Raw genomic sequence first — 27531 nt, 5'->3', positions numbered from 1 at the left:
TGATCTGGGAAGACCCCACGCGCCAAGGAGTAACTAAGCCTGTGCACCACTACTGAGACTGCTCTAGAGCCCAGGGGCAGCAACTACTGAAGCCCTTGCGCCCAGAGCCTGTGCTTTGCAACAAGAGGAGCCATCGCAATGAGAAGCCTGTACGTCCCAACTGGAGAGAAGTCCTTGCTCACTGAAACTAGAGAAAAGCCTTTGCAGCAATGAAGACCCAGCACAGGCAAAAATAAACAAAATTGTAGACAGAGCCAAGGATGTGGGCACTTGCCAAGGGCGAATCAAAAAGGAGGTGATGAGGTCAGATGCAGGAGGCTTTGGCCAGGACTCTCAGACTTGATTCTAAGATCACTGGGAAGTCCGTGAAGGGTTTTGAGCAGAGGAGTGCCTTGGCTAGGATTTTGAAAGCAGGCTCTCTGGCAGTAGTGTCCAAAGATCTGAAGTCCTTTTTTAAGAATCCAGTGCATGAGCTGGGGAGGAAAATTGATGGTCCCTCCTACCCTCAATCTTGTTGCTTTTGGTCCACTCAGACCCTTGGAAATTGTTTAAAATTTTATTTTTTTTTAATTGGAAGATAATTGTTTTACAATGGTGTGTTGGTTTCTGCCATACCACAGCATGAATCAGTCATAAGTATGTATATATCCCCTCTCTTTTGAGCCTTCTCCCTACCTCACCCCCATCACACCCCTTGAGGTCATCACAGAGCACCAGGCTGAAACTGTTTTAAACTGTCTTTATCCAAGCCTTCACCTCACTTGCTAGAGAGATCAACCCACTTCCTTCCTCTCTGCTTACACCCTACCTTCCATCAGGGTGATGGGGCCACAGCAGGGCTTGGAATAAACGTGTACAGAGAACAGAGGGATTGAGGCTTCCTATCAGGGTGATGGGCAAAGGGACCCAGGAATCGAGAACCAGCTGATCTCAATCTTGGTTTTCCCCACTCTCTGGGCCAGTTGGAGCATCTCAGCTCCTATACTGCCCGCCCCCTTGTTTGCCGCCCTCAACTTCCTGCCCACCAGAGGAAGTGGGGAGAGCCATCAGGTGCAGCAACAGCTATCGGGGCCATGGTGAGTCCTTATGCCCAGGAATCCAGGCATCTCTCCGTCCCCAGCCAGCAGGGTAGCCAGGTCCTGGTCAACCCACAGTAGGCTGACTTCTCCTAGCTTCTGAGGTCAGGTCATACTGGGGGACCCTGCCTGCCACCCCCAGCAGCCTCATATCGTCCACCTTCACCAACAGGACAAGGAGTATGTGGGGTTTGCCGCCCTCCCCAACCAGCTGCATCGCAAGTCTGTCAAGAAGGGGTTTGACTTCACACTCATGGTGGCAGGTCTGAGGGTTTTGGAGAGGGGCCTGGTAGGGTGTCCTCAAGAGACCTTGGCTGTCCCCTCACCTGACCAGCTGGGCTTGACCTGTCCACAGGGGAGTCAGGCCTGGGAAAATCTACCCTCATCAACAGCCTATTTCTCACCAACCTCTATGAGGATCGGCAAATACCAGAAGCCAGTGGTAAGATGCCCCTCTCCCCACCACGCTGCCCATGCCCTCTGACCCCTCTCCTCCCATGTCCCCAGACTGCACACTCTTCCTTTCCTTCTGGGTCTCCCATGACATTCTGGGGAACTCAGGCAGCTCATTGCTTTTCTCTGAGACTCAGTCTCCTCCCCTGAAAAATGGGTGGGGGGCAACTGTGAGTCTGAGAAAGGAAATTAGTCCTGCTTCAGACCCCTCGCCAGCTCCCTGACCTCTCCCCATCCTCATAGCTCGCTTGACGCAAACGCTGACCATCGAGCGCCGGGGCGTGGAGATCGAGGAGGGGGGTATTAAGGTGAAGCTGACTGTGGTGGACACACCTGGCTTTGGGGACTCAGTGGACTGTTCAGACTGGTGAGGAATTGGGGAGAGCCCAGGACTCAGCTTCCCAATGTGGCTACTCTGTGGAGACCAAGGGGTCGGATTCAGGGCTGGTCTGCCCTGCCCTACTCACGCCCCTGCAACAGCAGGAGCTGTTTCTGGTGGTCTTGGGGCCCAAAACGCCTTGTGCTTCCCAACATCTCTCCTGCCAGTTTCCTCTGACATCTTTGGTTGTAGCCAAAGACCCTGCTTCTCACCCCTACAGTCCTGGCTAGCCTTGCCCCTTGCCCTCTACTGTGGTCCGGATCTCTGACTGCCGGCACTCTCCCCACACCCCCAGCTGGCTACCTGTGGTGCGCTTCATCGAGGAGCAGTTTGAGCAGTATCTTCGGGATGAGAGTGGCCTGAACCGGAAGAACATCCAGGATTCCCGTGTCCACTGCTGCCTCTATTTCATCTCACCCTTTGGCCGGGGGTCTGTGGGACACCCTAGGGGGTTGGGACATTTGGGGAGGGCGGGGGGTGGGTCTCTGTGCCCTGAAACTGAGCCCTGACCAATTTCTGGGTGCAGACTCCGTCCCCTAGATGTGGCCTTCCTCCGGGCAGTGCACGAGAAGGTAAACATCATCCCAGTCATTGGCAAAGCAGATGCCCTGATGCCAAAGGAAACGCAGGCCCTCAAACAGAAGGTATGTGTGGTGGCCTCTGACCTTTGGTCTGCACATGAAGCCAAAAGTCATGACAAAAGCTGAGCTCAGCTTTGACTTCTTTGATCTCGGGGTAGCCTTTTCGGAGTGTGATATGTCAGGCTAGACTGGAAGAAAGTTTTTGAGAAAGGTGGGTCATTAGCTGCCTCAGAAAGCCACATCTCTGGAGGCTCAGAACAGAATCCCTGGGCTGGATGCTTGGCTAAGATCTGTCTGAGGGCAGAAGTGTGGACATAACGACCCATGTTATCCGTCTGGCCCCAGGATGCTCACCATGCCCCCATTTCCCCACTTCTTCAGCGCCCTCTCCCACTGTTTCTACTTATGTCTCTCTCTCCTAGTCTTTTGGTGTCTGCTCATCTTTAAGACTTTGCAAACATCAGTCTTTTTCCTCTTAGGGGAAGGTCTCAGTTTTTCATCATCTATGTCTCTTTCTCTCATCGTCTGAGATTTTGTTTTCAGTCTTCCTGGATGCCCATCTCTCACCATCTTTGTTTTTCACGCCTTCCTCTCTGTCTCTTTCATCCCCTGTCTGTATCTAGATCTCACTGTCTCTGGTCAGGCAATGTCTTTGTGGCTCACAGTTTCTGTCTGCATCTGTCTCCTCCAAGATCCGAGAACAGTTGAAGGAGGAAGAGATCAATATCTACCAGTTCCCTGAATGTGACTCTGATGAGGATGAAGACTTCAAGAGGCAGGATGCAGAGATGAAGGTACAGAGGCAAAGCAGGACGAGACTGAGAAGCCAGGGGAGGCGGATGTGGAGGTGGGAGCTGAGAAAGGTTTCTGTCCACGGGGCGGGGAGAGGATGGAGATCGTTGACTCCTCCCCTTTAGGAAAGCATCCCTTTTGCCGTCGTCGGTTCCTGCGAAGTAGTGCGGGACGGCGGGCCCCGACCGGTGAGGGGACGCCACTACTCCTGGGGCACTGTAGAGGGTGAGTAAGGCCGGGTACGCGTTCTGAGGCCAGCAGGGAGCCGAGGCCGCCTCCCAGCCAACCGTACCCAACATGTGAAGTTGGGGAAAGTTCTGGTCCCAGGGGTCCTAGGAGCCCAAAGAGGGGTCCTTGGCAGCCGACCCGACCTAAGTTCCCTGACGCTCGCGGGTCCGCCCCCCAGTGGAGAACCCACATCACTGCGATTTCCTGAACCTGCGACGGATGCTCGTGCAGACACACCTGCAGGACCTGAAGGAGGTGACACACGACCTGCTCTACGAGGGCTACCGGGCCCGCTGCCTACAGAGCCTGGCCCGGCCCGGGGCGCGGGATCGAGCCAGCCGGAGGTGAGAGCCAGCGCGGACAGTTAGGTGCTTCCAAGGCCCCACCCTCACTCTCCATGACCTCGACCTTCACCTTCTAGACCTCTCTCTCCCAGGGCCTTTCTTTCCCCATCCCCTTTGCTTACCTCCCTAACCTAAGGATATGGCTCCGCCTCCTTGACTCTCAAACTCCAGATCCTGTCTCGCAGCGGTGACTCAACCAAGGCCCTCGCCTTTGATTCCTTTCCTTCTCTCCCATCCCCTAGTAAGCTTTCCCGCCAAAGCGCCACAGAGATCCCACTGCCCATGCTGCCTCTGGCAGACACGGAAAAGTTGATTCGCGAGAAAGACGAAGAGGTGAGCTTTCCCCCAGATCAAGACCCCCAAGTCCTCTTCGGAGTCCCTTTCTGGCCTCGCCCGGACCCAATGCCTGCAATCTTGCCCCGCACAGCTTCGCCGCATGCAAGAGATGTTGGAGAAGATGCAGGCCCAGATGCAGCTAAGCCAGGCTCAAGGCGAGCAGTCGGACGCTCTCTGAGGCCCCCATCGGGGTTTTCTTTACCTCGCGTCCGCCTTCGGTTCGTCTCTTGTCCAATCCCTGAGCCCCAGACTGCCAGGCGCCTAATCTCGGAGCCCCAGCCTGTAAGGCCCGCCCTTCTAATGGGCGGGTTCTCAGGTTCTCCCAATCCTGGAATTTGTAGCCCCGCCTTTGGCTCCACCCCGGCTCACTTCTGGAGCGCGACCTCCTCTTCCAACCCTGAACACCCCCATCCCCTCCCCACTTCTCCCTATCCGTGACTTCAATAAAAAACTGAGTTTCTCTGAGGCCACGCAAATCTTCTGTTTCCCAGCGGGAATAAGTGGCGAGCTTAGCGGGTGGAACCGCTCCACCCAGGCCTCCGGGCCACTATTTATTCATTCATTTGCTGGGCACTCCTTTCGTGCCAGTGTGTCTGCCCAGCCTCCCACCTGAGTCCCACTCGCACAAACGCACTGAAGGCGCCGCGGATAAGAAATGAGACCCTTTCAATTTATTAGGAGTCTGGGTGGGGAGGTCGGACTGGCAGGAAGGTGTTGATTAGCAGAGACCGAAAAGGGCCCGCTCTACTCCTGGTCCTTGGCGTCACCATGCGTGATGACGTAGCAGATGTTCTTGTAGTCTACGTTGCCGCCCACGTCGGGGGGGAAGGCAGCCCACATGTTCTTGATCTGCGGAAAATAGGCAGAGTATCACCAACTGGTTCCTTACGTTCCCCTTCCCCCATCCTTCCGCTTCTCCCAGACCCCTCCTCCACTCACCTCTTCCTGGGAGAAGCGGTCACACTGAGTGGTCAGCAGCTCCTCCAGGCTGGAGAGAGGTGATTGATATACAGGAGGTTTGAGATTGGACTTTGTGATTCCTTTCCATGCCCTCCCACCTCATCCCCCTTGCCATTCCCAGTCTCGTCTTGAAAACCAGGGTCACTCTGGATTCCTCATTGGTCTCCCAAACACTCTGGCCTCCCCTTTTGCCCTTCTTCCTGTGTCCCATCGCCCATTTCCACAGTCCTGATTTTTCCCTTATCCCTGTGCTGTGCCGTGCTTAGTCGTGTCCGACTCTTTAAGACCCCATGGACTGTAGCCTGCCAGGTTCCTCTGAAGAGCTTCTCAAGGGATTCTTGAATTCTCGAATACAGGCAAGAATACTGGAATGGGTTACTATGCCCTCCTCCAGGGGTTCTTCCCAACCCAAGGATCAAACCCAGGTCTCCCGCATTGCAGGCAGATTCTTTACTGTCTGAGCCACCCTTATCCCTGGCAGTGCCTATTCTTGGTGGGAATTGAAAGAGGCTTTCTTTGTGGGAGCAGCTGGAGAGTGTCACTTACAATTTTTTCTTGATGGTGCCTTTTCCCTCAGGGTCTAAGACCTTGAAGGCTCCAGTGATCACATCCTCAGGGTCGGCACCTAGAGGGGGTCAGAGGGCACATGTAGCTGAAAGGTTGCTAAGGGGTCAGTCCCTGAAAGTTCTGAGAAGAGGCAGCTGAGGGGTTGGACCAAGGACACGTCATACTTCATTCACCTTTGAGCTTCTCCCCAAACATGTTCAGGAAGACAGTGAAGTTGATGGGCCCACTGGCTTCCTTCATCATGGCGTCTAGCTCCTCATTCTTCACATTGAGACGCCCTGGAACAGGGTTGGGAAAGCAGGGGCTGGAGTGGGGTCTTGCGGCCAGAGAATAATGCTTCCTATAAATTCAGATCATCCCATCCATTTTTTTTTTTTTTTTTTTTTTATCCCATCCAATTTTATCCTGGATAGACTGAGTCCCAAGGTGGCCTGGCAGGACTGGGACCCACAGCTGCTGAACTCCCAGGACTCTGCAGCCTTGAATCTTTCCAGGTAGAGGAGGCAGCTCACCCATGGCTGCAAAAGTGTCCCGCAGGTCTTCCTTGTCAATAATGCCATCCCGGTTCTGGTCAATTACTGTGAAGGCCTGTGGAGGGCAGAGGCAAGGAGAGATTAGGTCTCCCGTGGCTGAGTTTCAGCATCCTTATTCCAGGCAGATCAGATTCTGAGATTCTGGTTGCCAGCCAGAGGTCCTCTTACACTCCAAGCAGGGAGGGGAGTAAGGAATCTAAGCCCTTCTCCTTCCCCCAAACAGGTGCACATTCCAGGGAGGGGTGGGGGAGGGGCAGCAAGGGGTGCCTTTGGTCAGCCTTCAGTCTCCCTTCTGCCCACACTTACCTCCTTGAACTCCTGGATTTGGGTCTGATCAAACATGGAGAAGACACTGGAGCTTCCGCCCTCTGCCGCTGCCCTTCTCTTGGCCTTCTTGGGTGCCTGAAAGGTGAGGGTTGGGCAGAGGGGTTCGTGGACCCATCCTTACTCCTCTGAAGGCAGTGGATTCTTTGAGTTCATTCTTCTAAAGCAACTCTTCTGGCTCTAGGCTTCCCCTTCCTTACGACTCTTTGCTGAGGGGACTTGTTTCAGTTTGATTGTCAGATTTCTATCTGAAGCCCTCAAGTACCCATCCTTCCACCCTACCCAACAACTGAAATGTTTCTTGCCTTCTGAGTGCCCTGAGCCTGGCTCCTCTGAGTCCTAGACTTGCTGTGTGTCCCTGATCCACTTATTCACCTTGTCTGAAACTCTACCTTCTCATTTATAAAATGGGAGTGGGAATCCTGGCCTGGCTGGTTCCAGGGGATTTAGGAAGGTGGAGGAGTGTGCTTTCAGAGGGACTAGGCTCCTGAGAGTGGAGTGTCTGGGCAGATTATCCTTGGTTGGGTCCTTTAGGGCATCATTCTATATATTCCCCATTAACGATACCAAGAAAGGGAAGATTCATCTTTTTTCCTCTTGCCAGACTTGGAACCAGCTCCTTTCTTTCAAGGGGTGAGGCTTCCCTGAGGTCTGAGAGATCTGAGCTTGGGCTGGGGGATTTTCACTCACCATGTCTTAGGTCTCCTGTGGGCAAGGCAGTGGCTCTGGCTGGAAGGGAGCAGAGAGTCCGTCTGGAGCACTCCCTCTGGAGTTATATAGTCCTGCCCCAGGGAGCCCTTAACATACCACTGTAACCTTAGCCCTGTGGGTGCCCACCCCAGATACCAAAATAGCCCAGCTCAGGGCCTCTCCTTTCTTGGAGGGCCAGCAGCAGCTGGAGCCTAGGGAGGGACAAAGGAGGGAGGGTGTCTTGGGCTGCATGTCTCACTAGGACCTGAGCAGGAAGGGATGTTCTTACTCCCCAAAGGAGGCTGGAATGTGCCAGATTTCAGAGAGGGCCCAGGCTGAAACACAGGACTAGGAGAGAGAGGAACCAGGCTCCTGCATCCCTGCAAGGTTTAAACCCAGTAAATTTATTAAGCATCAATGGTGTACCAGGCACTGGACCATACTTCAGTCTCCCTTCTCCCCATATTCACCTCTTTGAACTCCTGGATCTGGGTCTGATCAAACATGGAGGCATTGGAGAAGGGAGGCTGAAGGCTGACCAAAGACACCCCTTGCTGTCCCTCCAAGTTCACCACGTGGGTGCACTTGGACAAACACAGTCCTCCTCCATTGTGGAGTTCACAGTCAAGAGTATGTATGTGTCTGGGTAGTGACGGAGGTTAAAAGTGGGAGAGAGCTATCTGGGGAAGCTGAAGGATCAGGAAGTCTTCTACATCCCCTTCAAGGAGAGAGGGGAGTCTGTGAGGGAAGATGTGGGGCATGGAATCACTAAGTATGAAGAGACTAGACAGCCTGGAGCAGAGAGTCTCCTCTGTGACATTGGGTTTTGTGTTCCAACTCTCTGGGCCCTGGTTTCCGGCTCTGTAAAATGGGAAGGTAATTCCCAGGCAAAAGAACTTGTGGATGTGAACATATTGGGAAACAATTAGTGATGTATGATCATTATAATTTCTTTTCTTTTTTTGGTAGCACTGCACAATTTGTGGGATCTTAGTTCCCTGACTAGGGATTGAACTTGGGCCTTCGGCAGTGAAAGCCTGGAGTCCTAACCACTGGACATCCAGGGAATTCTTACAATCATTACGATTAATATTCAGGCCCTGCCTTGGTAGAACTTACAGTCTAGCTGTGGAGAGAGGGTTAATGCAGAAAATGACGCACCAGTTGGAATATAGAAGTAGAGGGCATAGCAGGCCTGTGTAGGAGTACTGAAGTGACCTTATGAAGGCCGCTGGAAGTGTCAGGTAGAAGTGGAGGAACAGGCATGCTAAGTGGAGGGCAAGGATGGACAAAGCCCTGGAAAAATCAAAGATCAGAAGTGTTCAGCTCGCCAGAGTTGGGATGGGGCTTGAGCAGAGGATACAAGGGCCTGGACACCAGAGATTGGAGGGTCTTCAATGCCAGACTGAGGGCTGAGACCTTGAGAGCCTTGAAAAGTTTTGAAACAGGAGAAGGACATGGTCTAGTGTGAGTCTATAATCACTTTTTTGGATATGGATGTAAAAGTTGGAACTCAAGAGGAAGGGAGTCAAAGACACCAAGAGAGAAGCGAATTAATCACCTCCACCTTGGTGGCTGGATGGCCAATGGCTTCTCTCTCCAATCTGGGCAAGAACCAGCTTGGTTGACTGTGAGATTTTGAGGTCCCCTCTCCCAACCCTCTGGGCCTCAGCGCCTGTCCATTCCATACAGTGGAGGTCTGGGGAAATAGTGGCTGAGGAAGCCCCAGAAGGTTCAAGGTTGGCAAGGACACCTGTGTCTCCTCCTCCTCCTGCTCCCTTTAGGACCTGATGTCCTGAAGAAGTTGCCTCCGCCCTACTCCCTCCTCCAGACTCATGCCAATGCCTCTAAGACAGTTTCTCTTCTGGGCACTGAGGTCGAACCACCTGTTGTCTCTAAGAAGGGAGAAGGAGCCACCCTAAACTTAGCAGCTGCCCTTGGCCTCCTGCACTGGCCCCTCCCTGCCTCAGTTGACAGCTGCCTCACCTTATAAGGTTACCATGGGGGTCCAGGCACAGGGAAGAGCCCACTTCTTACTGGGTTGTGGGAGGGGAGGAGAACTCAATAGAGGGGAATGGAGGAAGTGCTTAGGAAGCTTGGGCCTAATGCAAAGTGGGGAGTTTGAAGAGAATGAGATCAAGAACGGCAGATCTCAGACACTGGAGTTCACAGGATCTGAGTCTGAGCTGGGGAAAGGAGCCTCAGAGAACTCAGAGACCAAGGAACTGGGAAACTGAGAGCTAGCTAGGCCTGACTGAAATTTCAGGATGGTGGATTTTGCACAGAAATTGGAGCCCTTCTGGGGATGAATCCTGAATCCTGGGCCCCAGGGAGATGGAGCCCAGAGAGAGGAGGGGCTGGTAAAATCTGGGCTTTGTGTTTGTGGTCTAGGGTAGCCTGGGGTGGGGTACGGGGGGAGTAGGGGGATTATGAGATTAGGGTCTGGTTTCCTAGCAGAGAAGGAGGAGCACAGAACTGTGTATCAATGAGGAGAGAGGAGTCCAGAGGGTTTGTTCTGCATCCTCCAAAGAATAAGAACAGAGATATGGGAGTTCATCGTAGTGGGAATCCATGATTTGGGGTCTGGGATCCCCACTAGAATGGAGGGGGCACTTGGAGGATGAGTTCTGAGGAACTGGAGCCTGGATTCTGGGAGGAGCTCAGATAGATGGATCTGAGGACAGGGACCTAGGGGTTGGGATACCCGCAGGAAATGGTGGATCCAGAAGGATGAGTCACTTACAGGATTTGGGGGCTCTTGTTATAGTCACCTGGGGTTTGTAGCGGACTGGGATAAGAATTAGAGACAGAGTGAAGGGCAAGAGTACTTGATCAGAGAGCACCTAATCAAGTGCCCCGTGGTGGGTTTGGGAGCTGAAAGGAGAACTGGCCCAAGAGAGGACTCAGGCAGGACAGCGTGGCGCTTATTGGCTAAGGGTTTCACCAATGCCCCCGAACCCCGCCCCTCTCCGCGCTGTCCCCAACTGTCACCCCCTCCCGCGCTTGTCTCCGGTTGTCACCGACATCCCTGGCTTGGCACCGCCTGCTGGTAGCACCCCTTTCCTTTGGATGTTGCCATTGGCTGAGACAGCTGTCTCTCTCCCTCCCTTATTGCTAAAGTGAGAGGATGCATTCATTGGCTGATGAGGCAAATTAATCGCAAATTTGGCCCGCCCCTCGCAGCTGTCATTCCTTCCAGACCTTCTTGGAAGACCCAAAGAATCCCTCAGCTGCTATTGACTGCGGATGCTGTCTGTCGTCGCCCAAATAGCTATCTCTGTCTGTCAACCTGACCTCCGCCCACTTCCCTTTTCATTGGCTCCCTTTTAACCATTCTTTTTTAGGTAGGCCCGCCTCTTCTCGCACAGCACCCGCCTCCTTCTACGGTCTGTCACTCTTCAGTCATCTTTATTGGCCAGGAGGTTCGGCTTTCCGCTTTTCTATTAGTTAATCCCTTCGTCCCGCCTCCTCTAGGTTTCACCCGCCCTCTCATTGGTTTTATAACCCTCCGCCTTCTCTGTTTCCTCTTCCCAAATTACCCACCCCCTTCCCACCTCCAGCCCCACCCACCCTCCCAACGATTGGCAGAAACCCAGTTCCCTCTCTCCTATTATTCGTCCAAGACCTCTGACGAGGCGGGAGAAAAAAGGAGCGCGATGGGACTGCCCGTGCGCAGGCGTAAAGCGCCGAGACGCAGGCCCCTTGGCCGGCACCGGGGCGTGTGCGCAGGCGCGAGGTCGGCCGCTCGCCCGAAGCGGGAGGGAGGGGGCGGCGGCGAGAGAGCGAGAGGGAGGTAGAGGGCGCGAGCGAGACCCCGGCGCCTGGCGACCCGGGACCCTTTCCCCGGCTCCGCGCGCTGGGCAGCCGCCCGCGCGCCGCCCTCGACCCCGGCGCGCGCCGGGCCGCGCCCTTCGCCTTCTCCCCTTCCTCGGCGGGCGGCGCGGAGCGGCCTGAGGGGCGGCGCCTTTTGCGGCCGCCGCTGCGGGGGGATGTGAGGGGCGGCCCGCGGACATGGAGACGGGCCCGGCGCCCCTGGTGGCCCCGCCGCGCCGTCATGGCGCCCCCGCGGCCCCTTCGCCGCCGCCCCGCGGCTCTCGGGCCGGGCCCGTCCTGGTGGTGGCTCCGGGGCCGCCAGTGACCACGGCCACTTCGGCCCCGGTCACCCTGGTGGCCCCCGGGGAGGCGCGGCCCGCATGGGTACCGGGTCTGACCCAGACCTCAGACTCGGTCCCCGGCCCGACGGTCACAGCCAGCACGGAGGTGGGACTGACTCTGGAGGCCTCACCCGATGCCCCCAGGGCGCAGGTCTCCGGCCCGGAGCCCTTGGTGCCCGAGGCTGTGGCTGGAGCCGAGATGTCCGTGCCTCAGGCCCCAGGGGCAGACCCTCCGAAGACGGAGGAGGCTATAACCTCACCCGATCCTGGACCCGGGACCCTCACCAGGACCCCTTCAAGAACGGCTCCTGGGGCCCTGACAGCCAAACCCCCTCTCGCCCCCAAGCCGGGAACCACAGTGGCCTCAGGTGTGACTGCACGGATTGCAGCTGTGACAGCAGGACAGGTGACAAGTGGACATGGAGCTGCGGCAGCAACATCAGCATCAACCGGACAGGCTCCCGAGGACCCTTCAGGGCCTGGCACAGGCCCTCCAGGGACATGTGAGGCCCAGGTAGCTGTCGTGACGGTGACCCCAGCTCCGGAGCCCGCTGAAAACTCTCAGGACCTAGGCTCCATGTCCAGCCTGGGACCTGGCATCTCTGGGCCTCGAGGGCAGGCCCCAGACACCCTGAGCTACTTGGACTCCGTGAGCCTCATGTCTGGGACCCTGGAGTCCTTGGCGGATGATGTGAGCTCCATGGGCTCAGACTCTGAGATAAACGGTCTGGCTCTGCGCAAGACGGACAAGTACGGCTTCCTTGGGGGCAGCCAGTATTCAGGCAGCCTGTGAGTACCCAGTGGGCCTGTTTCAAGGAAGCAGAGGTGGGGCGGGATGGGGAGGAAACGATACACCTTGCCTGCACTGTCTCAGCGCATCCTCCTCTGAGGATCCAGGGAGTGACCAGTGGGAGTGGGATGCTTAAGGATCCTATCCTGCCTAGAGCATCCTGAGGTTTTCTGTGGCACCAGCCTGTTAAGGTTTCAGACCAGGTGTCAGGAGTTCTGGGTTTGAGTCTAAGCCTTGCCTTTGGTGGTGTGTTGCGTGCCCTCGAGTGAGTGCCTTCTCCATTGGAGTTAGGGCCTCACTTGCTTCCTCTATGAAGTGAAAGGTAGAATGAGATGATACTCCGGTTGTCACAGCTCCTTGATGGGAGTCTCCAGCTACAGGCCGGATAGTCTGGAGGTTTGACCAGACCGGGGTTCTGATAGAGATTGTTGGCCCCTCAGGGGCAAAGTCTGGAGGGATGCAAGCACCTGTCCCCGGTAGCCCTAGGTCTGATGGGGTGATGAGTTGGGGAAGTGTGATGGAAGAGAGACCTGAAGGCAGGGCATCTCTGTGAAACAGAAGAGCAGGCTTGTGTTTTCACTGAAGGAAAGGGGGTGGGGAGGCCTCTTCCCCATTTCCTCATCTCCCTAGCCGGGCTTACTCTTTCCTAGTTCCCTCCAGGCGCCTGAGTCACTCCTAAGGTGGGGGTGTAATTACTTCTGACTTCTTCCTTTCCTCTCTTTGGATGCTGCCCATTGGTCCTGTACCCCTTTAACCTGCTGGTCAGTTCAGTGTACAGCTTTGCCAGAGAACCCCGGTGCCAGGCCCTGTGCTGGGTACTAAGGATCAAATAGGCATTTCAAGGTGCTCATCATCTAGAGGGAGAGACAAATACTTAAACCGTTGGTTTCGACATCATATGTTAGGTTTAGCCTGGAGATCATCACGGGGTTTTGTGAGCACCTAGGGGAGGGAATCTTGTGCCCAGGCTGGGAATTCAGCCAGACTGATCTGAATTGTGGAGAACGAGGAGGATTTAGTCATGGCTGTATGTGTTGGGGTCAGTTGGGGGAAGCCCTGTGGGAGGGTATTCTAAAGAATGCAGGGTGTATAATCCAACAACAACAACAAAATTTCAGAAAATCTTCGAACATCAACATTCACGGTCCTGTGCGGGGAAGGCTGGTGCTTTCCCATGCATGACGGAGGCATTGTTGTACCTAATTCACAGATGAAGAAACAGGATTAGAGCAATCGAGTGAATTGCCCCATTCAAATCATTTGGATCCGCGTGACCTATGGTGCTCTCCTCCGAGCTATCCTGCCCTAAGGAACTTGGATTGAATTGGATTTTAGTGAGCCCCTCTTGTGTACCGGGCACTGTGCTGGGTGCTAACTCTCAGCTTTGTGATTTTGTCCTTCTAAAATCCATCTTCACGCTGGCAGAATCTACTGAGGTCAGGCTGACCGTGGGGCACGTTATCTTACAAGCTTTTGGCGGCTCCCCACTGTCCACAGGATAAAGTTTAAGCTTTAGCCTGGACACAGGTTCCTCATTATCAGCCCTGACAGCCTCTCTGGTCCTCTTCCCCACCACTTTTCACCGTGTGCTGTGGGCTGTGTCCTGTTGAAGTGATTGTGGTCTTTCTCCCTGCATACTCAGGCTGTATCATCAGCCAGGAATGCCCTTCTCCTGGTCTTTTCCTGCCATCTTTTACTCAGTCCTTCATGGCTTCCCTCTGATGTCCTTTCCTCCAGGAAACCTCTGATATCTGTTGCCCCTACTTCAGTTAGCTGCCTCTTCAGTGCATCTTTGTCATTGCGTTTCCCTCATCACATTGCAGTCATCCCTCTGCTAGCTTCTGACATTTCGAGGGCCGGAAAGGGATCTTACTCCTCCTGGCCTTTAGTAGAGTTTGGAATTGACTTTTAAGATAGAGATTAATGAGAAATCACCTTTCAGTTTAAGGAGCTTCTGGGACAAAAGAAACTAACATTAAACCTTCCATTTAACAGTCCTTTATATACAGTTTCTCAGTAGTCCTCTTCTAACTTGGTGATGTAGGCAGTGGCATCCCTTTTAACAGATAAGGAAGAGACTTGATTCTCACTTACTAAGACTCCCCAGTTTCCAAGGGACAAGTGGGATTTGAGCTCAGGTCTATCGGGGAACATGCATTTTCTTCCATTCCACTCACCTAGTGCTGGCTCCTCCAAGTAACTGTTTTAAGACTGATGCGGTATCTTGAGTGTGAGTGAAGCTTTGCTAGAACAGTGAGCAGGCAGTGGAAGGAGAGCTTCATTTGCTTGGTAATCTGGGGTGATTCCAAGGAGGAGGAGGTAGAGGAAATTGCAGATGGTTCAAGGGATCTCAAGAGTCTGGTAGAAGGAAACTCAGTGGCTTCTAAGGAGACAGATATTTGTTCTGTGTTTAATTTTGTGGATAATAATTGCTGTTTACTCACTGAGGCCGTGCTAGGTGATACTGTTTTTTCCTCCATCTTACAAATGAGGAAACTGGGGCTTAGAGAATGACTTGCCCAAGGCCACACAGTGAGTAAGTGGTGAAGATCTAATGCAAAATATGTGAAGTGAAAGTGAAAGTGTTAGCTGCTAAGTTGTGTCTGACTCTTTGCGACCCCATGGACTGTAGCCTGCCAGGCTCCTTTGTCCATGGAATTCTCCAGACAAGAATACTGGAGTGGGTAGCCATTCCCCTCTCCAGGGGGGATCTTCCCAACCCAGGGATCGAACCTGTGTCTCCTGCGTTGCAGGCAGGTTCTTTACCACCTAAGCCACCCAGGAAGCCCCAGTACAAAGTATACTTTATACATATCCTGTACTCTCTCCCCAACTTTTATGTGTCAGAAGTGGGATTTGAACACAGCCTCTGTACAGAGGTCCAACATGAGAATGTGATCTCTGTTCGGAGATTCCGTCCAAAAGGAATTTCTTTCAGTGTGGTGAATTAGGGCCTTGAAGGGCCCAGTGACCAGACATCCTGATGTGTTGATAGCTCACAGAATGTGTTTGTGGTCTGGGCTCTCGTTGGAGATTGGGAGGTGGCTTGCCTCAGTTCCTCCAGCAATCAGGATTTATACTGCTGCTACTGACTTTTTTCCTACTCCCCATATCCTCAGAGAAAGCTCCATTCCTGTGGATGTGGCTCGGCAGCGGGAGCTCAAATGGCTGGAGATGTTCAGTCACTGGGATAAGTGGCTGTCACGGCGTTTCCAGAAGGTTTGAGAAGGCTGTGGTGGGCAGGGCCGTGGATGTGGTAGGGGTGGGGAGGACAGGGTGGGCCCACGGGCTCTGGGGAAGCCCAGGAACCTGATCTTACCTGCTCTCTGGACCATGTTGCGGGTAGGTGGTTCTTGGGCCTGGGGAAGGAGTAACTTTAAAAGATAGAAGGCCAGGTCAGGTGTCCCAGGGAGCCTGAGGGCTTCAGGGGAAGGCTTGGAGGCTGTGGCTATCCCTGAAGCTGTTCCCCTGCTGGCCACCCTGCCTTAGGTGAAGCTGCGTTGCCGGAAGGGGATCCCCTCCTCCCTCAGAGCCAAGGCCTGGCAATACCTGTCCAATAGCAAGGAACTCCTGGAGCAGAACCCGGGCAAGTTTGAGGTGCGCACAGCTCCAGGGTGTGGGGCTATGTGACACAGTCTGTGTGAGGGCCATCATCCATACCCCAGAGTCTGAGGTAATCTCAGCTGTCCCACTGCAGGAGCTGGAACGAGCTCCTGGGGACCCTAAGTGGCTGGATGTGATCGAGAAGGACCTGCACCGCCAGTTCCCTTTCCACGAGATGTTTGCTGCTCGAGGCGGGCACGGGTAAGGCAACCTGATTGTGTGAGTCCGTGGTGGGTGGATGCAGGGCTGGGCTTAAAACAGTTCTTGCCTTCCAGGAATTCTGCAGGAGTGGTCTTTCATGAGTTGAGTATTAAGACATACTGAAGGATGGGTCCAGGGAGGGAGACACTGACTTGGGGTGATGGGGGAGAGGCGTGGGGGTACTGGTGACGGGGAGGTGGGACACATCAAAGCCTCAATGGGGAGGTTGCATGTGAGTGAGGTTTTGAAGGATAGATAGAAGCAGAGCAAGGGGCAGGGTTTTTCCTGGCTCGGGGGTTATGTAAGCTCTGTCTGGGCAGTGGCATTGGATAGAGCTGCTGAAGCTGGCAAAGTAGTTAAGGGCCCTTAAATGCTGTGCCAGGGCCGTTCGGTTTTTGTTCTGTTTGCCAGACTTCCTCAAGAAGTCTATATATCGCTCCCTAGTAGTGTGCCAGATGTTTTTAGATGGTTCTCAGCTCCATGTGGGAGCACGTGGATAAACTTTAACAGTAAGTTCATCCTCTCAGCAAGTGCTTATCAAGCACCTGCTATCTTCTAGGTATTGTTTTAGTTACAGATGATAGCAGTTAATGAAAGATAAAAATTCCTGCCCTCTCCAGGCTTATTATATTTCAGTAGGGATAGACAACAAAGAATGAAAATATGTTGTATGTACAATGGTGATAAATAGAAGAGTTTAAAGCAAGAAAGGCCAATAGAGAACGTGAGTGGATATGGGGTTACAAGTGACCTGATCTGACTTGTGTTTTAAAAGAATCATTCTGGGACTTCCCAGGTGGTCCAGTGGCTAAGACTCATGCTTCCACTGCCGGGGGCATGGGTTTGATTCCTGGGATTCCTGGTTGGGAACTAAGATCCCACATACTGTGCAACTCTGCCAAAAAAAACCCCTAGGATTGTTCTGGCTGCTGTGGTGAGAATAGACGATTGGAGACAAGGGCAGAAACAGAGACCAGGTTGACTGTTGCCATAATCCCAGACAGAGACAATGGTAGATAGACCAGGGTGGTAGCAGTGGAACTGTGGGGAGGAGGGGTTGAACTCTGAATATATTTTCAAGGTAGAACCAAAAGGATTTGCCAGTGGATTAGATGTGGAGTGGTGTGTGAGAGAGAGAGTAGAAGAGAGAGTAGATAAGGAAGACTCTTAAGGTTCTTGGTCTTAGAAACTAGAATGAATGTAGTTACAATATATTGATATGGGTAGATGGGGAAAAGTAACCTTGAGGGGTATATCAGGAACTCATTTTGTGAATGTGAAGTTTGAAATACTCACTGGACATCCAGGTGAGATGCCAGGTAAGCTGGATATACAATATACACAACATCCAGGGAGAGGTTTTTTTTTGGTCATGCTATTTGGCATGTAGAATCTTAGTTCCCCAACCAGGAATCAAAGCTGTGCCCCCTGCACTAGGAGTGTGGAGTCTTAACCACTGGACCACCAGAGAAGTCTGGGAGAGATTTAAACTGGAGATAAATTGGAAGTTGAGAGATGTCTGCCTCTAGATGGGACCAGATCTCACCCGTGGGACTATATGAGGTCATCAAAGCAGGAAGTGTAGGTATGAAAGGAAGGTGTTCAGAGACTGAGCCTACAGTGCTAATGTTTCAAGAATAGGAAGATGGGAAAGGACCTGTAAAGGAGACTGGAAAAAGCTAGAAGGAAAACCAGGAGAGTGTTTCCTGGAAGCAAAGTGAAGAGAAGTTTCAGGATCAGCTCTTTGAAGTGCTGCTGATGGATCGACTCAAGTCAAATCTGTAAACTGACCTCCGGATTTAGCAATGTGGAGGTCATTGGTGACCTTGATAAAAGCGGTTTTGTGTGGAGCAAGGACTAAAGTCCAACTGGAGGATGGGAGGAAAGAAACTGAGGATAGCAAGTCTGTACTCTGGGTGGGTTTGCCTGAACAGGCAGGAAAGAAATGGTGTGATATTCAGAGGAGAAAGTTGGATAGATAGATTTTTTTATTTTTTATAAGCTGACATGTTGGTATGCTGCCAGCATCTGTAGTTAGAGAAAAATGGATGATACACAAGTGATCGGAAGGTTGCTGGAAGGATGGCCTATGTAGGCAAGAGGGGATGGGACCCAGTGGAAAGGCTGTGGTTGGTCAGATTCACAAATAGTTCACTCATAGCAGCGGGAGGAGGCAGAGGCACAGAATCAGGCAGATGGGTCAAAGTAGCGTGAGAGCTTGTGGAAGTTACATATTTAATACATATTAGGTGAAATAACTAGTATATCAAACCTGTCATTTCATGGATGTTATTACAAAGTAGAGAAAAAATAACAGTGGGGCAGGGTGCAGATAAAGCACAAATGAAGGTCACACTTCAGTGACTGAACTTTGAGAAACACTGTTGTAGGCTGTGGTCAGGAGTGTGTGACTGGAGGCAGGGAGAGGATCTGGGAGGTTATGAACATTTCCCTAGTTAAGAGATGAAGGGCTGCTGCTCAGTAACTGTGGAGGTGGAAAGAAGGCCTAGACACGAGTGAAATCCAGAATGTAGTGTTGATGGATGTGACGACCAGCCGTGGGGAGGGGTGGCGGGCCCTCTGCTGTCTAATGGGGAGCTGAGGGGTTGGAGTTCCCTCATACCATGGAGGGAGCCATGGAGCACCCTCAAGCAAAAGGGACAGATCTGGGGCAGAGTGTATTCTTCTGGATGCAGAGATAAGAGGAAAATCTGAGGCCCAGCTGGCTTCCCAGGACTCCATGAGAACCAAGGCCCTGGCCTGGGGGGAAACTGATGAAATCCAGTCAGACAGATACGGCGGGCCCTGCCCTGGGAGAGTGCCTGCCGGGAGGTTAAAGCACGCAGACAGTGCCAGAGGAGGGCCGATGCCGCGGTTGTCGAGAGCTTCCTGGAGAAGGTGACCTTGAGGGTTTACGGATGGTGGCAGATGGAGAGAGAGCAGAGCCTGCGTGGGGAATGGGTAGGGAGCATGTGGGTGTGCAGCAAGGGTAGAAGGCTGGAACCTGGGAGAAAGCCTCCATGATGATCTGAGACTTTGGCTTAAGCTCAGGAGGCAGGATCAGGGAGGTAGCTAGATCAGGTGTGTGGTGGTAAATCTGCACCGGGGTTGATCTGCACAAGCTCTGGGGGAGTCTGGGGTGGGGTTGGTGGGGGGTTTGTTTGGGGACAGGGAGCTCCCAACTGCTGTGATTGCCCCTGTGGTCTTTCCCTATGCCCACAGGCAGCAGGACCTGTATCGAATCCTGAAGGCCTACACGATCTACCGGCCTGACGAGGGCTACTGCCAGGCCCAGGCCCCCGTGGCCGCGGTGTTGCTCATGCACATGCCTGCCGAGGTCAGCAGACGCCGGACCTGGTCGGGGAGGGGCCGGGTCTGCAGGGGTGATGGGGGAGCTCCCTGCCCCGTTCCTCTGGCCCCACCCCTCCCTCCTTGTTCTTGTCCTTCTCAGCAAGCCTTCTGGTGCCTGGTGCAGATCTGCGACAAGTACCTCCCTGGTTACTACAGCGCAGGGCTGGTGAGTGTGTGGAGGCTGGTGCGCCTGGGGCTACGGTTTGTCCCTAGGACTGCGGCGCGGGCTGGGCCTGCCTCACCCGGTGCCCTTCTGGCTGGCTGTTCTGGGCCCTCTGCAGAGCTGAGCATCCCGCCTCATGGATGGGATCCAACTGCCAGCACCAGTCCCACCCCAGGGGGCCCACACCCAGGGGCCTCTTCTCATGGCTCATCCCATCTCCAGGAGGCCATTCAGCTGGACGGAGAGATCTTCTTCGCCCTGTTGCGCCGGGCCTCCCCACTGGCGCATCGGCACCTACGACGGCAGCGCATCGATCCCGTGCTCTACATGACAGAGTGGTTCATGTGCATCTTCGCCCGCACCCTGCCCTGGGCTTCAGTGCTCCGGGTCTGGGATATGTTCTTCTGTGAAGGTACTTCTGTAGCCACGCAGGCCAGGAGGGGGACTGGGGTTTCCATGGTGGCTGCCAGAGTGGGGCCTGCTGACGGAAGGCTGCTTCACTGAGATCCATCTTGGGGCTGGAGAAACTGAGACTTGATCTTATTGGCTCTGCCACCAGCCACAGCTTGCTTTACCTCCCAGGAACCTAAAACCCATGGCAGCTCATTTTCTCCTTCTTGAGGCCTCCATTTCCTCATCTGTCGGGTCAGCAATACACAGGGATGGGGGCTGTGAGTACCGCGTGCATGGGCCAGGCTGAGACCCCTAGGCTGATCACCCATGGCCTCTTCTCTTTGGGCCTGCAGGCGTCAAGATCATCTTCCGGGTGGCCCTGGTGCTGCTGCGGCACACGCTGGGCTCGGTGGAAAAGCTGCGCTCCTGCCAAGGCATGTATGAGACCATGGAGCAGCTGCGGAACTTGCCCCAGCAGTGCATGCAGGAGGACTTCCTGGTGCATGAGGTAGGTCCTGGCCTTAGCGTACCTCACACCCGCTTCAGTAGATCCCCACCCCCCACCTCACCCTGGTACCCATGTCTTCTCCATCTAGGTGACCAACCTCCAAGTGACAGAAGCACTGATTGAGCGAGAGAACGCAGCCCAGCTCAAGAAGTGGCTGGAGACCCGGGGCGAGCTGCAGTATCGGCCCTCACGGAGATTACACGGTTCCCGAGCCATCCACGAGGAGCGCCGGCGGCAGCTGCCCCCCCTGGGCCCCTCCTCCAGCCTCCTCAGCCTCCCTGGCCTCAAGAGCCGGGGCTCCCGGGCAGGTGGAGGGGTCCCCTCCCCACCCCCTCCCGTCCGCAGGGCCAGCGCGGGGCCTGCCCCAGGGCCCGTGGTCACCGCCGAGGGACTGCGTCCATCCCTTCCTTCGCCTACTGGCAACAGCGCCCCTCTGGCCCCCAGCAGCAAGGAGGCCCGGAGGCAGGAGAAGGAGCGGCAAAAACAGGAAAAGGAACGCGAGAAGGAGCGGCAGAAACAGGAAAAAGAACGGGAGAAGCAGGAGAAGGAGCGGCAGAAGCAGGAGAAGGAGCAGCAGAAACAGGAGAAGGAGCGGCAGAAGCAGGAGAAGAAGGCCCAGGGCAGGAAGCTCTCGCTGCGTCGAAAGGCAGATGGACCGCCCGCCCCCCAGGACGGCGGGGACAGGTCCTCAGCATCAGAGGCCCGGCAGGATGCGTACTTCTGACCTCTGCCCTGGGGCTGGACTGCGTGGCCCCCTCTTTTCCCTCAGTCAAGAGCAGACCTAGCCTGGGGTGTTGCTCCCAGCCCACCCTTGGCAGGCTGTCCCTCTTTCTGAGGAAAGTGGCTTGTTCGCCGTCTCCGTGCCAGCCACTGATCCCCACGTGGCCAGGACAGTCAGAGAACGGGGGGAAGCAGTGGACACCTCACTTCCAGCTCGGCCCAACTGGGGTCCCTTCCCAGGTGCCACCCTCCTGATTGGCCTTTGGTCACCACAGGGGTGACTTGTGGCAGTGGGAGTCAGCAGTTTTCAGATTCTTACACTCCAGTCACTCCCCTTACCCGTGAAGTGAAGCTGGGTTCCTTTACCCCCTTCAGTCCTGCCTGTCTCCCCAGCTCCTGGCTGGGGGCCCAGGCCCTTCTTGCTCTCCTTCTGGACATCTCTGTGTTGTAATTATGTACAGAGGACCTGGTTGGCGCAGGGTGGGGGTGTTCACTCCTCCTTCTGTTCTCTGGTTCCCCCTCCCCAGTGTTCTTGCACTCTAGTTTATTTAAGGGGACACGCACTGGAACAGGAAATGTCTCCCACCTCCCACCACCACCCTCCTTGCTCTCCTTCCTCTTCACCCACCTTTCTCTGTATTCTCAGGCCTCCCCTGCTTTGTCTGACCAGGGCCCCTGCCTTTCACTTTGTCCCTTCCAGTCCTTACCCTTCCTGGGTAAGGGGTCTTCCCCCGAGCTCCAGGGGGTGGAACCCAATGTTTACATGTTCTTCTGTCTCTGCCCCAACCCTGTGCGGCGCTTTGAGGAACCAGAAAAGAACCTGCTGTTGTACCTGGGCCTGTCTTCTGCTTTGTTATTTGATGAGTGGGGTTAAGGACAAGGAGGGAGGGAGTGATGAGTTAGCAAGGATCTGGGTGTCTCTGGAAGCTGTTGACTGGTCTTGGCAGGTACCTTTGGGCCTTTAGTCTATTAGTCGCTCATCAACACAGTTGTTGAGTTCCTGCTTCACCTCCACCTGTTGGGGATCTGCTGCCTCCGTTGTCACTGGCCTCCTGAAACTGTCTGTGGACAGCCTGCAGCATCCGGATCTCCTTTCCAAAGTGCTCGTGCAACTCCTGGAAGCTGAAAAGGGTCCTGGGGATGGCTAGGGAGCCACAGTCCTCTGGGGGTGAGCCGGGCTCTTGGCCAGCTGCCTGGCACAGCTCCCGGTACTGGGCCTCCAGGGGGCGTAGCAGCTCAGCCAGCCGCGTCCAGGTGGCTCCGGCCAACGCCCACAGCCAGGCTCTCAGCTCCTCCGGGTTTTCTGCTGCCAGCCTGTAGGCCCGCCCACCTTCTCCCCCTGGAGTCCGAATGGTAAAGGCATAGGGTTCTGTGGCTCCAAGGCGTGGCTCCACCTGGCAGTTCTCTAATAGGATGAGACCCAGGGGTGTGTGGTCAGCCTGGTGTTCCAGGTAGAAGAGGAGATTTCCTCGCAGGATGAACCAGCGGCGCTGATAACTGGTATTTCGGGCCCCCTTCTTTAGCAGGATGCCCTCCCGGTCTGGAGCCTGTGTTCTGTACCCACGGAAGAAACGGAGCACGGACTTTCGGTGCAGTTTCATGGTAGCCCACTGTGGGAAGAAACCCTAGGAGCAGAGAAAGGAGGAGTGGTTCATTTGGTTATCTGGGGTACCCCCGCACTGCCCTCCTCTGGCTCCAATAGGCTCTTTCTGGGCACTGTCTTGGTCTAGAGGGATTCAAACTCTTGAGTTCTCAAGAGGGACCTCCCACCCACCTCCCAACCTCAGCTCTACCCCTTGAGCCAAATTACAAAACCTGGGCAGGACTGTAGGGCTGGGGTCCTGTTTGGGGTGGGGTGGGGGGGGTGGATATCCACTACAGTCCTTTCCCAGGCCTACCTGAGATGAGGGCACAAGGGACTTCAGGCCTCGGTACCGGGAACAGGTGCCACTGCCACCTCTCCTATTTTTGACTCTTCCCACCTCACAAACCAGGAACTTGCCCAGGGGCTAGGAGGCGGCTGATTTTAGACTTCCCCTGGGTCCTAAAAGGAGCTGGGTTCGGAAAGTGTCCCAGGAGCCTCCAGGAGAACCTCTGGGACAAGAGCAAGGCAACACCTCGGACTAGCAAAGGACGGACAACTGGACGCCAAGAGCAGGAAGGCAGGATTTCTAATGAGATGATGAAGGGCGCAGAGCCAGCCGTGGGGAAAAGGAGACTCAACCCGGGAAAGAGAAAACTAGGACAGGAACCCACCGGCCCTGCTGGGACTTTGTTCCTCCATCATGAACCTGGGCGCCCCTTTCTCCTCAGAGCCTCTACTGTTGTAGGAGGAAACCGAGCCCACTTCCGGCCATCCTCGTCCGATCAGGGTCTAGGCGTTCAAATGTCCCCTCTTGTCACCACAGTCGCCCCACACGGCTCGCGTCACTTCTGGGAGGGGGCGTCTCTCCCCACGCGGCGCGTACTTCCGCCCGCTCCTTCAGTTGTTGTTCTAACCCGAGTGAAGCCACTTCCGGCTTTCCCCGACGCCTTCGGCAGTTCTCTTCCGGGTGGTGGCGGGCGGGTGGCCCGGATGTAGCCCTGGTGAAAACCTCTCCTTTTCTTCCCCCACCTTTCCTGGATCCTTAGGTGAGCGCGTGCCGGCGGGACTGCTGGTGTCCCCGTGGCCCTGCCGCCTTTCTAATTTGTACACAGCCCAAGACAGTTGGGAGTCACCCCGCGGAGTTGGGAGTTCGGCGCAGGGAGGAGCGGGGCTGCCAGGGCGCTAGGTCCTGGGTCCGCCGGGGCCCCTCGGGTTCTGAGGAAGCTGGGGGTGGTGGAGCGGGTGTTTGCCCGCGAAGCACATCGCGCCCAGCACTGCTGGGGCCTGGAATAAGGGTGGTCACGTGGGGGAGCCCGTCTCCTCTCGTCTAGGGTGGGGGTTGCCCGTAGGAGCTCCTCCGCCCGTCCGCTCTTGGGTCTCCGCTCCAGCGGCTCCTGTAGATGCTAAGCCAAGTCCCACGGGGTTTGTGGACTGCCAGCTCCCCTTTCGGCTCCTGATTCTGTACTCCCTCCCTTCCCAAAGTGGATCTAGTACCCGCCAAGTGAAAGATCTGTTGTGCAGGGGGCCCCCTCGCGGGGAGTTGCCTGCTCACCCAGTTCCCTTAATCTGCACCCTTTCTGCTCAGTTTGGAAAAGCCCTTCTGTCCAGTCATGCCAAAGAGGAAAGTGACCTTCCAAGGCGTGGGAGATGATGACGAGGATGAAATCAGTGTCCCCAAGAAAAAGGTGAGGGGGGCCAGACTCCTCTGTTCTGTGGCGGAATGAGGGGAGAAAAAAAATAAATTAGAAGCCAGAAGAGAGATTGGAGGGACAAAGAAAGGATGGGAAGGGCCAGCTTTTCCGTGTATTTCTGAGATACGGTTTTGCAAGATTTTCAGTTTGAGTGTAGATCCTAAGAGTATTTGGGGTCATAGTCAGTAACATGCTTCTTTCTTAACTTCTGTCTCCTGCCCACAGTTGGTGGACCCTGTAGCTGGGGTAGGGGGTCCCGGGAGCCGCTTCAAAGGCAAACACTCTTTGGACAGCGATGAGGAGGAGGAGGAGGAGGAGGAAGGGTCCAGCAAATATGACATCTTGGCCTCAGAGGATGTGGAAGGTGAGCTGTACCAAGAATTGACTTTTTGCTGGGGGAACAAACAGGGACCTCTGGGGTCGTAGAGGACGGGAGGCTCCTGTCTCTTGCACGCCTAGCATGGGATTCTTGTGTCTGTCTGGGTGCAGGTCAGGAAGCAGCCACGCTCCCCAGTGAGGGAGGTGTGCGGATCACACCCTTCAACTTGCAGGAAGAGATGGAGGAAGGCCACTTTGATGCAGACGGCAACTATTTCCTGAACCGGGATGCTCAAATCCGAGACAGCTGGCTGGATAACATTGACTGGGTGAGGCCCGGAGATTAGCATCTGGGCCTGGGCTTTGCTGGCAGTTTGTCAGAAATAAAACCTTCGTGTTTTCCCATTGCAGGTAAAGATCAGGGAGCGGCCACCTGATCAGCGGCCACCGTCAGACTCAGAGGAGGAGGACAGCCTGGGCCAGACACCAATGAGCACCCAAGCCCTCCTGGAGGGCCTTCTGGAACTGATGTTGCCAAGAGAGACAGTGGCTGGGGCACTGAGGCGTCTGGGAGCCCGAGGGGGAGGGAAAGAAGGCAGCAAGGGGCCCGGGCGGCCCAGTTCCCCTCAGCGCCTTGACCGGCTCTCCGGGTTGGCCGACCAGATGGTGGCCCAGGGCAACCTGGGAGTGTATCAGGAGACAAGGGAACGGTTGGCCATGCGACTGAAGGGGTTGGCGTGCCAGACCCAGGGACCCCGTGACCCCACACCGCCCCCCTCCCTGGACATGTTTGCTGAGGAAGTGGCGGAAGGGGAGCTGCAGACCCCAACCCCTGCCCAGAGGGAAGGTAAGATTGAAGGGCAGAGGAGGGGGGTTGTGGACAGGGGGCAGGCCACTGGAGGCCCAAATGACTCGGCCTGTTATTTTAGAAGTAGAGTCACCCGGAGATGGTCTGGCGGATGTGATGTGGGAGTATAAGTGGGAGAACACAGGGGATGCTGAGCTGTACGGGCCCTTCACCAGCACCCAGATGCAGGTAAGCTCCCCTCTACTTTGCTGTGCCTCTTCTCTCCCTCCCCCCACCCCATCAGTCCTCTCCCACCTCTGCCCTCTCTTCCTGCAGACCTGGGTGAACGAAGGCTACTTCCCAGATGGCGTTTATTGCCGGAAGCTGGACCCCCCGGGTGGCCAGTTCTACAACTCCAAACGGATTGACTTTGACCTCTACACCTGAGCTTCCTGAGGGCCCAGTTTGGTGGTCCCTTCTTTGCTGGACTCTGTGGAGGAGGCCCCAGCTGCCTCAGGCAGTGAAGATGTTGGGGGCCACTTTTCAGTCAACTTCCTTTTCCCAATAAAAGCCTTTAGTTGTGTATTAGGGGCCTTGGCTGTGCTGATGGCCAGAAGCTGGAGCTGGGAACCTCTTCCGGGTCCCTTTGGACTTGTTCTTGCCCTTAGTGTTTCCTCTCATGAATTTCCTCCTTGCGAGTTTCTCTCTGGTCCCTCGAACCAACTCACCTTTGTTTCCCACTCCTTGGGGCAGAGCCGGGCCTGTCAGGTGTCCTGTGGCCTCCCAATCCCGACTTTGTTCTCAACTGAAAAATCTCTCCACTCACATGCTGTTCTCCAGAATCCCCTGGGGGTTCCTGTTTTGCTGTTCTTAGGTCTTTGGCTCCTAGGACCAAAGATGTTCTGCTTTGTAACCAATATAGGATAGAGCCCCAGAAGTGGAATCTTGAGGCTTGGATGGGCGGGGACATCTGTTGGGAGTGAGCACAAAGGCTGATGCTCACTGGCTTGCTCCCCACTGTCTCAGGTTTCTTAGAAGCAGATAGAAATGGTCTCTGAGGTAAAGTCTAAACTCATTGTTGGCACCTAAAGGACTTTCAAGGCCACCTGGGCCAGTCTGCACAGGCCCAGAGATGGGCCGTGTCTCGCGGAGGTTACACAGTGAATCAGAGGACTGTCCCCGACCCAGAGGACTCCCTTTGAAGGCCTTTCTTGGCACCAGGCCTTTTCTGAATGGCCTTGGAGTCTGTGCAGCTTACATTTCCTGGGCTCCTATAATATATTTGACTTAGTTTAGTTCCTTTAGGAAACTGCGAGAACTGGGCTGGTCCTCTCCATTCAGAGTGCGCCTGGGGAGGATTGGGAGGAAGACTGATAGGTGTCATTGTGTAGTCTGGACCTAACACTTTCCACCTACCCCCGGTGCTGCCTCATGCCTCTCCTCACTCACACCAGTTAGTCCTCCACCTGGCTCTCTGATGGAGTCTATGGGAAACTGTAATCTCACTCCTCAGACATTATGAATGATTGGGTCTAGGGATAGCCTGGGTCTTTGAAAAACTCCCAGGTGTTTCCCATGTGCATCCAAGTGGAAAACCACAGGCCCAGCTCGAGGTTACACCTCGGGAGAGGGGCCGGTTCACGGACCAGTTCATGTGTTAGAGTTGAACATGGGTGTGGCCAAAGTTCTGGTGGCCTCGGTTAGCCAAGAGTCGAGCAGCAGAGCCATGGGGCAGTGGGCATCCTGGGGTGGAAGGAGGCAGGCCCAGAACCAGGAAAGGATGGAGGGGCTGGGTGGGGATACTTGATTCTCTGGTGAGGCAGCTACCTTCTGTAATTAATGTCTATAGCAGTGGGGCCCACACTAGGGCTCCATCCAGACCTGGATTTCACTGATTTCAAGATACCTTCAGTTGTAAGATGTCTTCATGTGTTAGAAAGAAAACCCTGCCTGTTGCGGTTGTAAGATGTCATTGATTCAAAGCTGCATCCTGATTGCAGATAT

General features: G+C 54.8%; 5 protein-coding genes across 8 annotated transcripts; 3 read left to right on the top strand and 2 right to left on the bottom strand.

Moving 5' to 3' along the window:
- Window positions 1-928: 928 nt before the first annotated feature.
- SEPTIN1 (septin 1) lies at window positions 929-4654 on the top strand. The gene is made up of 11 exons (XM_019987458.2): window positions 929-1076; window positions 1249-1339; window positions 1432-1518; window positions 1773-1896; window positions 2204-2338; window positions 2435-2552; window positions 3182-3283; window positions 3407-3506; window positions 3688-3853; window positions 4096-4186; window positions 4281-4654. The coding sequence occupies exons 1-11, from the start codon at window positions 1074-1076 to the stop codon at window positions 4365-4367; spliced, it is 1104 nt and encodes a 367-aa protein (XP_019843017.1). The 5' UTR covers window positions 929-1073; the 3' UTR covers window positions 4368-4654.
- Window positions 4655-4838: 184 nt separating this feature from the next.
- On the bottom strand, window positions 4839-7418 carry MYL11 (myosin light chain 11). Its single transcript, XM_019987462.2, has 7 exons — window positions 7264-7418; window positions 6556-6651; window positions 6229-6304; window positions 5890-5994; window positions 5696-5774; window positions 5129-5177; window positions 4839-5038 (listed from the first exon to the last, which is right to left on the bottom strand). The coding sequence occupies exons 1-7, from the start codon at window positions 7264-7266 to the stop codon at window positions 4934-4936; spliced, it is 513 nt and encodes a 170-aa protein (XP_019843021.1). The 5' UTR covers window positions 7267-7418; the 3' UTR covers window positions 4839-4933.
- Window positions 7419-10949: 3531 nt separating this feature from the next.
- TBC1D10B (TBC1 domain family member 10B) lies at window positions 10950-21982 on the top strand. Its single transcript, XM_019987453.2, has 9 exons — window positions 10950-12206; window positions 15327-15426; window positions 15697-15804; window positions 15905-16011; window positions 19234-19348; window positions 19463-19528; window positions 19748-19937; window positions 20272-20426; window positions 20515-21982. The coding sequence occupies exons 1-9, from the start codon at window positions 11275-11277 to the stop codon at window positions 21148-21150; spliced, it is 2409 nt and encodes an 802-aa protein (XP_019843012.2). The 5' UTR covers window positions 10950-11274; the 3' UTR covers window positions 21151-21982.
- On the bottom strand, window positions 21971-23590 carry LOC109578360 (sesquipedalian-1-like). 2 transcript variants are annotated; one of them, XM_019987459.2, is made up of 2 exons: window positions 23403-23590; window positions 21971-22771 (listed from the first exon to the last, which is right to left on the bottom strand). In XM_019987459.2, the coding sequence occupies exon 2, from the start codon at window positions 22745-22747 to the stop codon at window positions 22127-22129; it is 621 nt and encodes a 206-aa protein (XP_019843018.2). In that variant the 5' UTR covers window positions 22748-22771; window positions 23403-23590; the 3' UTR covers window positions 21971-22126. The 2 variants fall into 2 exon arrangements, with proteins under 2 accessions (XP_019843018.2, XP_019843020.2); XM_019987461.2 differs by lacking the exon at window positions 23403-23590 and adding an exon at window positions 23045-23384.
- Window positions 22508-26112, top strand: CD2BP2 (CD2 cytoplasmic tail binding protein 2). 3 transcript variants are annotated; one of them, XM_019987456.2, is made up of 7 exons: window positions 22508-22646; window positions 24317-24416; window positions 24648-24786; window positions 24912-25069; window positions 25152-25587; window positions 25670-25776; window positions 25864-26112. In XM_019987456.2, the coding sequence occupies exons 2-7, from the start codon at window positions 24342-24344 to the stop codon at window positions 25972-25974; spliced, it is 1026 nt and encodes a 341-aa protein (XP_019843015.1). In that variant the 5' UTR covers window positions 22508-22646; window positions 24317-24341; the 3' UTR covers window positions 25975-26112. The 3 variants fall into 3 exon arrangements, with proteins under 3 accessions (XP_019843015.1, XP_019843016.1, XP_019843013.1); XM_019987457.2 differs by lacking the exon at window positions 22508-22646 and adding an exon at window positions 23646-23777 and having other exon boundaries at window positions 25673-25776; XM_019987454.2 differs by lacking the exon at window positions 22508-22646 and adding an exon at window positions 23650-23777.
- Window positions 26113-27531: the final 1419 nt, after the last annotated feature.

This window comes from Bos indicus, chromosome 25 (assembly GCF_029378745.1).
Source record: "Bos indicus isolate NIAB-ARS_2022 breed Sahiwal x Tharparkar chromosome 25, NIAB-ARS_B.indTharparkar_mat_pri_1.0, whole genome shotgun sequence".
In the NCBI taxonomy this organism is placed as follows: domain Eukaryota; kingdom Metazoa; phylum Chordata; class Mammalia; order Artiodactyla; family Bovidae; genus Bos; species Bos indicus.
The sequence above is the reverse complement of the archived record's forward strand: the minus strand, read 5'-3'. Positions and strand labels throughout refer to the sequence as shown.

Bases quoted from the DNA above. Each gene is read 5' to 3' on its own strand.
- SEPTIN1 (XM_019987458.2), top strand. The intron at 1,897-2,203 runs GTGAGGAATTGG...CCACACCCCCAG, and splicing joins TCAGTGGACTGTTCAGACTG to CTGGCTACCTGTGGTGCGCT. The intron at 3,854-4,095 runs GTGAGAGCCAGC...CCCATCCCCTAG, and splicing joins CGGGATCGAGCCAGCCGGAG to TAAGCTTTCCCGCCAAAGCG.
- MYL11 (XM_019987462.2), bottom strand. The intron at 5,995-6,228 runs GTGAGCTGCCTC...ACCCTGTTCCAG, and splicing joins GGACACTTTTGCAGCCATGG to GGCGTCTCAATGTGAAGAAT. The intron at 5,039-5,128 runs GTGAGTGGAGGA...TATTTTCCGCAG, and splicing joins ACCGCTTCTCCCAGGAAGAG to ATCAAGAACATGTGGGCTGC.
- TBC1D10B (XM_019987453.2), top strand. From the start codon at position 11,275: ATGGAGACGGGCCCGGCGCCCCTGGTGGCCCCGCCGCGCCGTCATGGC. The intron at 15,427-15,696 runs GTTTGAGAAGGC...ACCCTGCCTTAG, and splicing joins TGTCACGGCGTTTCCAGAAG to GTGAAGCTGCGTTGCCGGAA. The intron at 19,349-19,462 runs GTCAGCAGACGC...TGTCCTTCTCAG, and splicing joins TCATGCACATGCCTGCCGAG to CAAGCCTTCTGGTGCCTGGT.
- LOC109578360 (XM_019987459.2), bottom strand. From the start codon at position 22,747: ATGAAACTGCACCGAAAGTCCGTGCTCCGTTTCTTCCGTGGGTACAGA.
- CD2BP2 (XM_019987456.2), top strand. From the start codon at position 24,342: ATGCCAAAGAGGAAAGTGACCTTCCAAGGCGTGGGAGATGATGACGAG. The intron at 25,588-25,669 runs GTAAGATTGAAG...CTGTTATTTTAG, and splicing joins AACCCCTGCCCAGAGGGAAG to AAGTAGAGTCACCCGGAGAT. The intron at 25,777-25,863 runs GTAAGCTCCCCT...CTCTTCCTGCAG, and splicing joins TCACCAGCACCCAGATGCAG to ACCTGGGTGAACGAAGGCTA.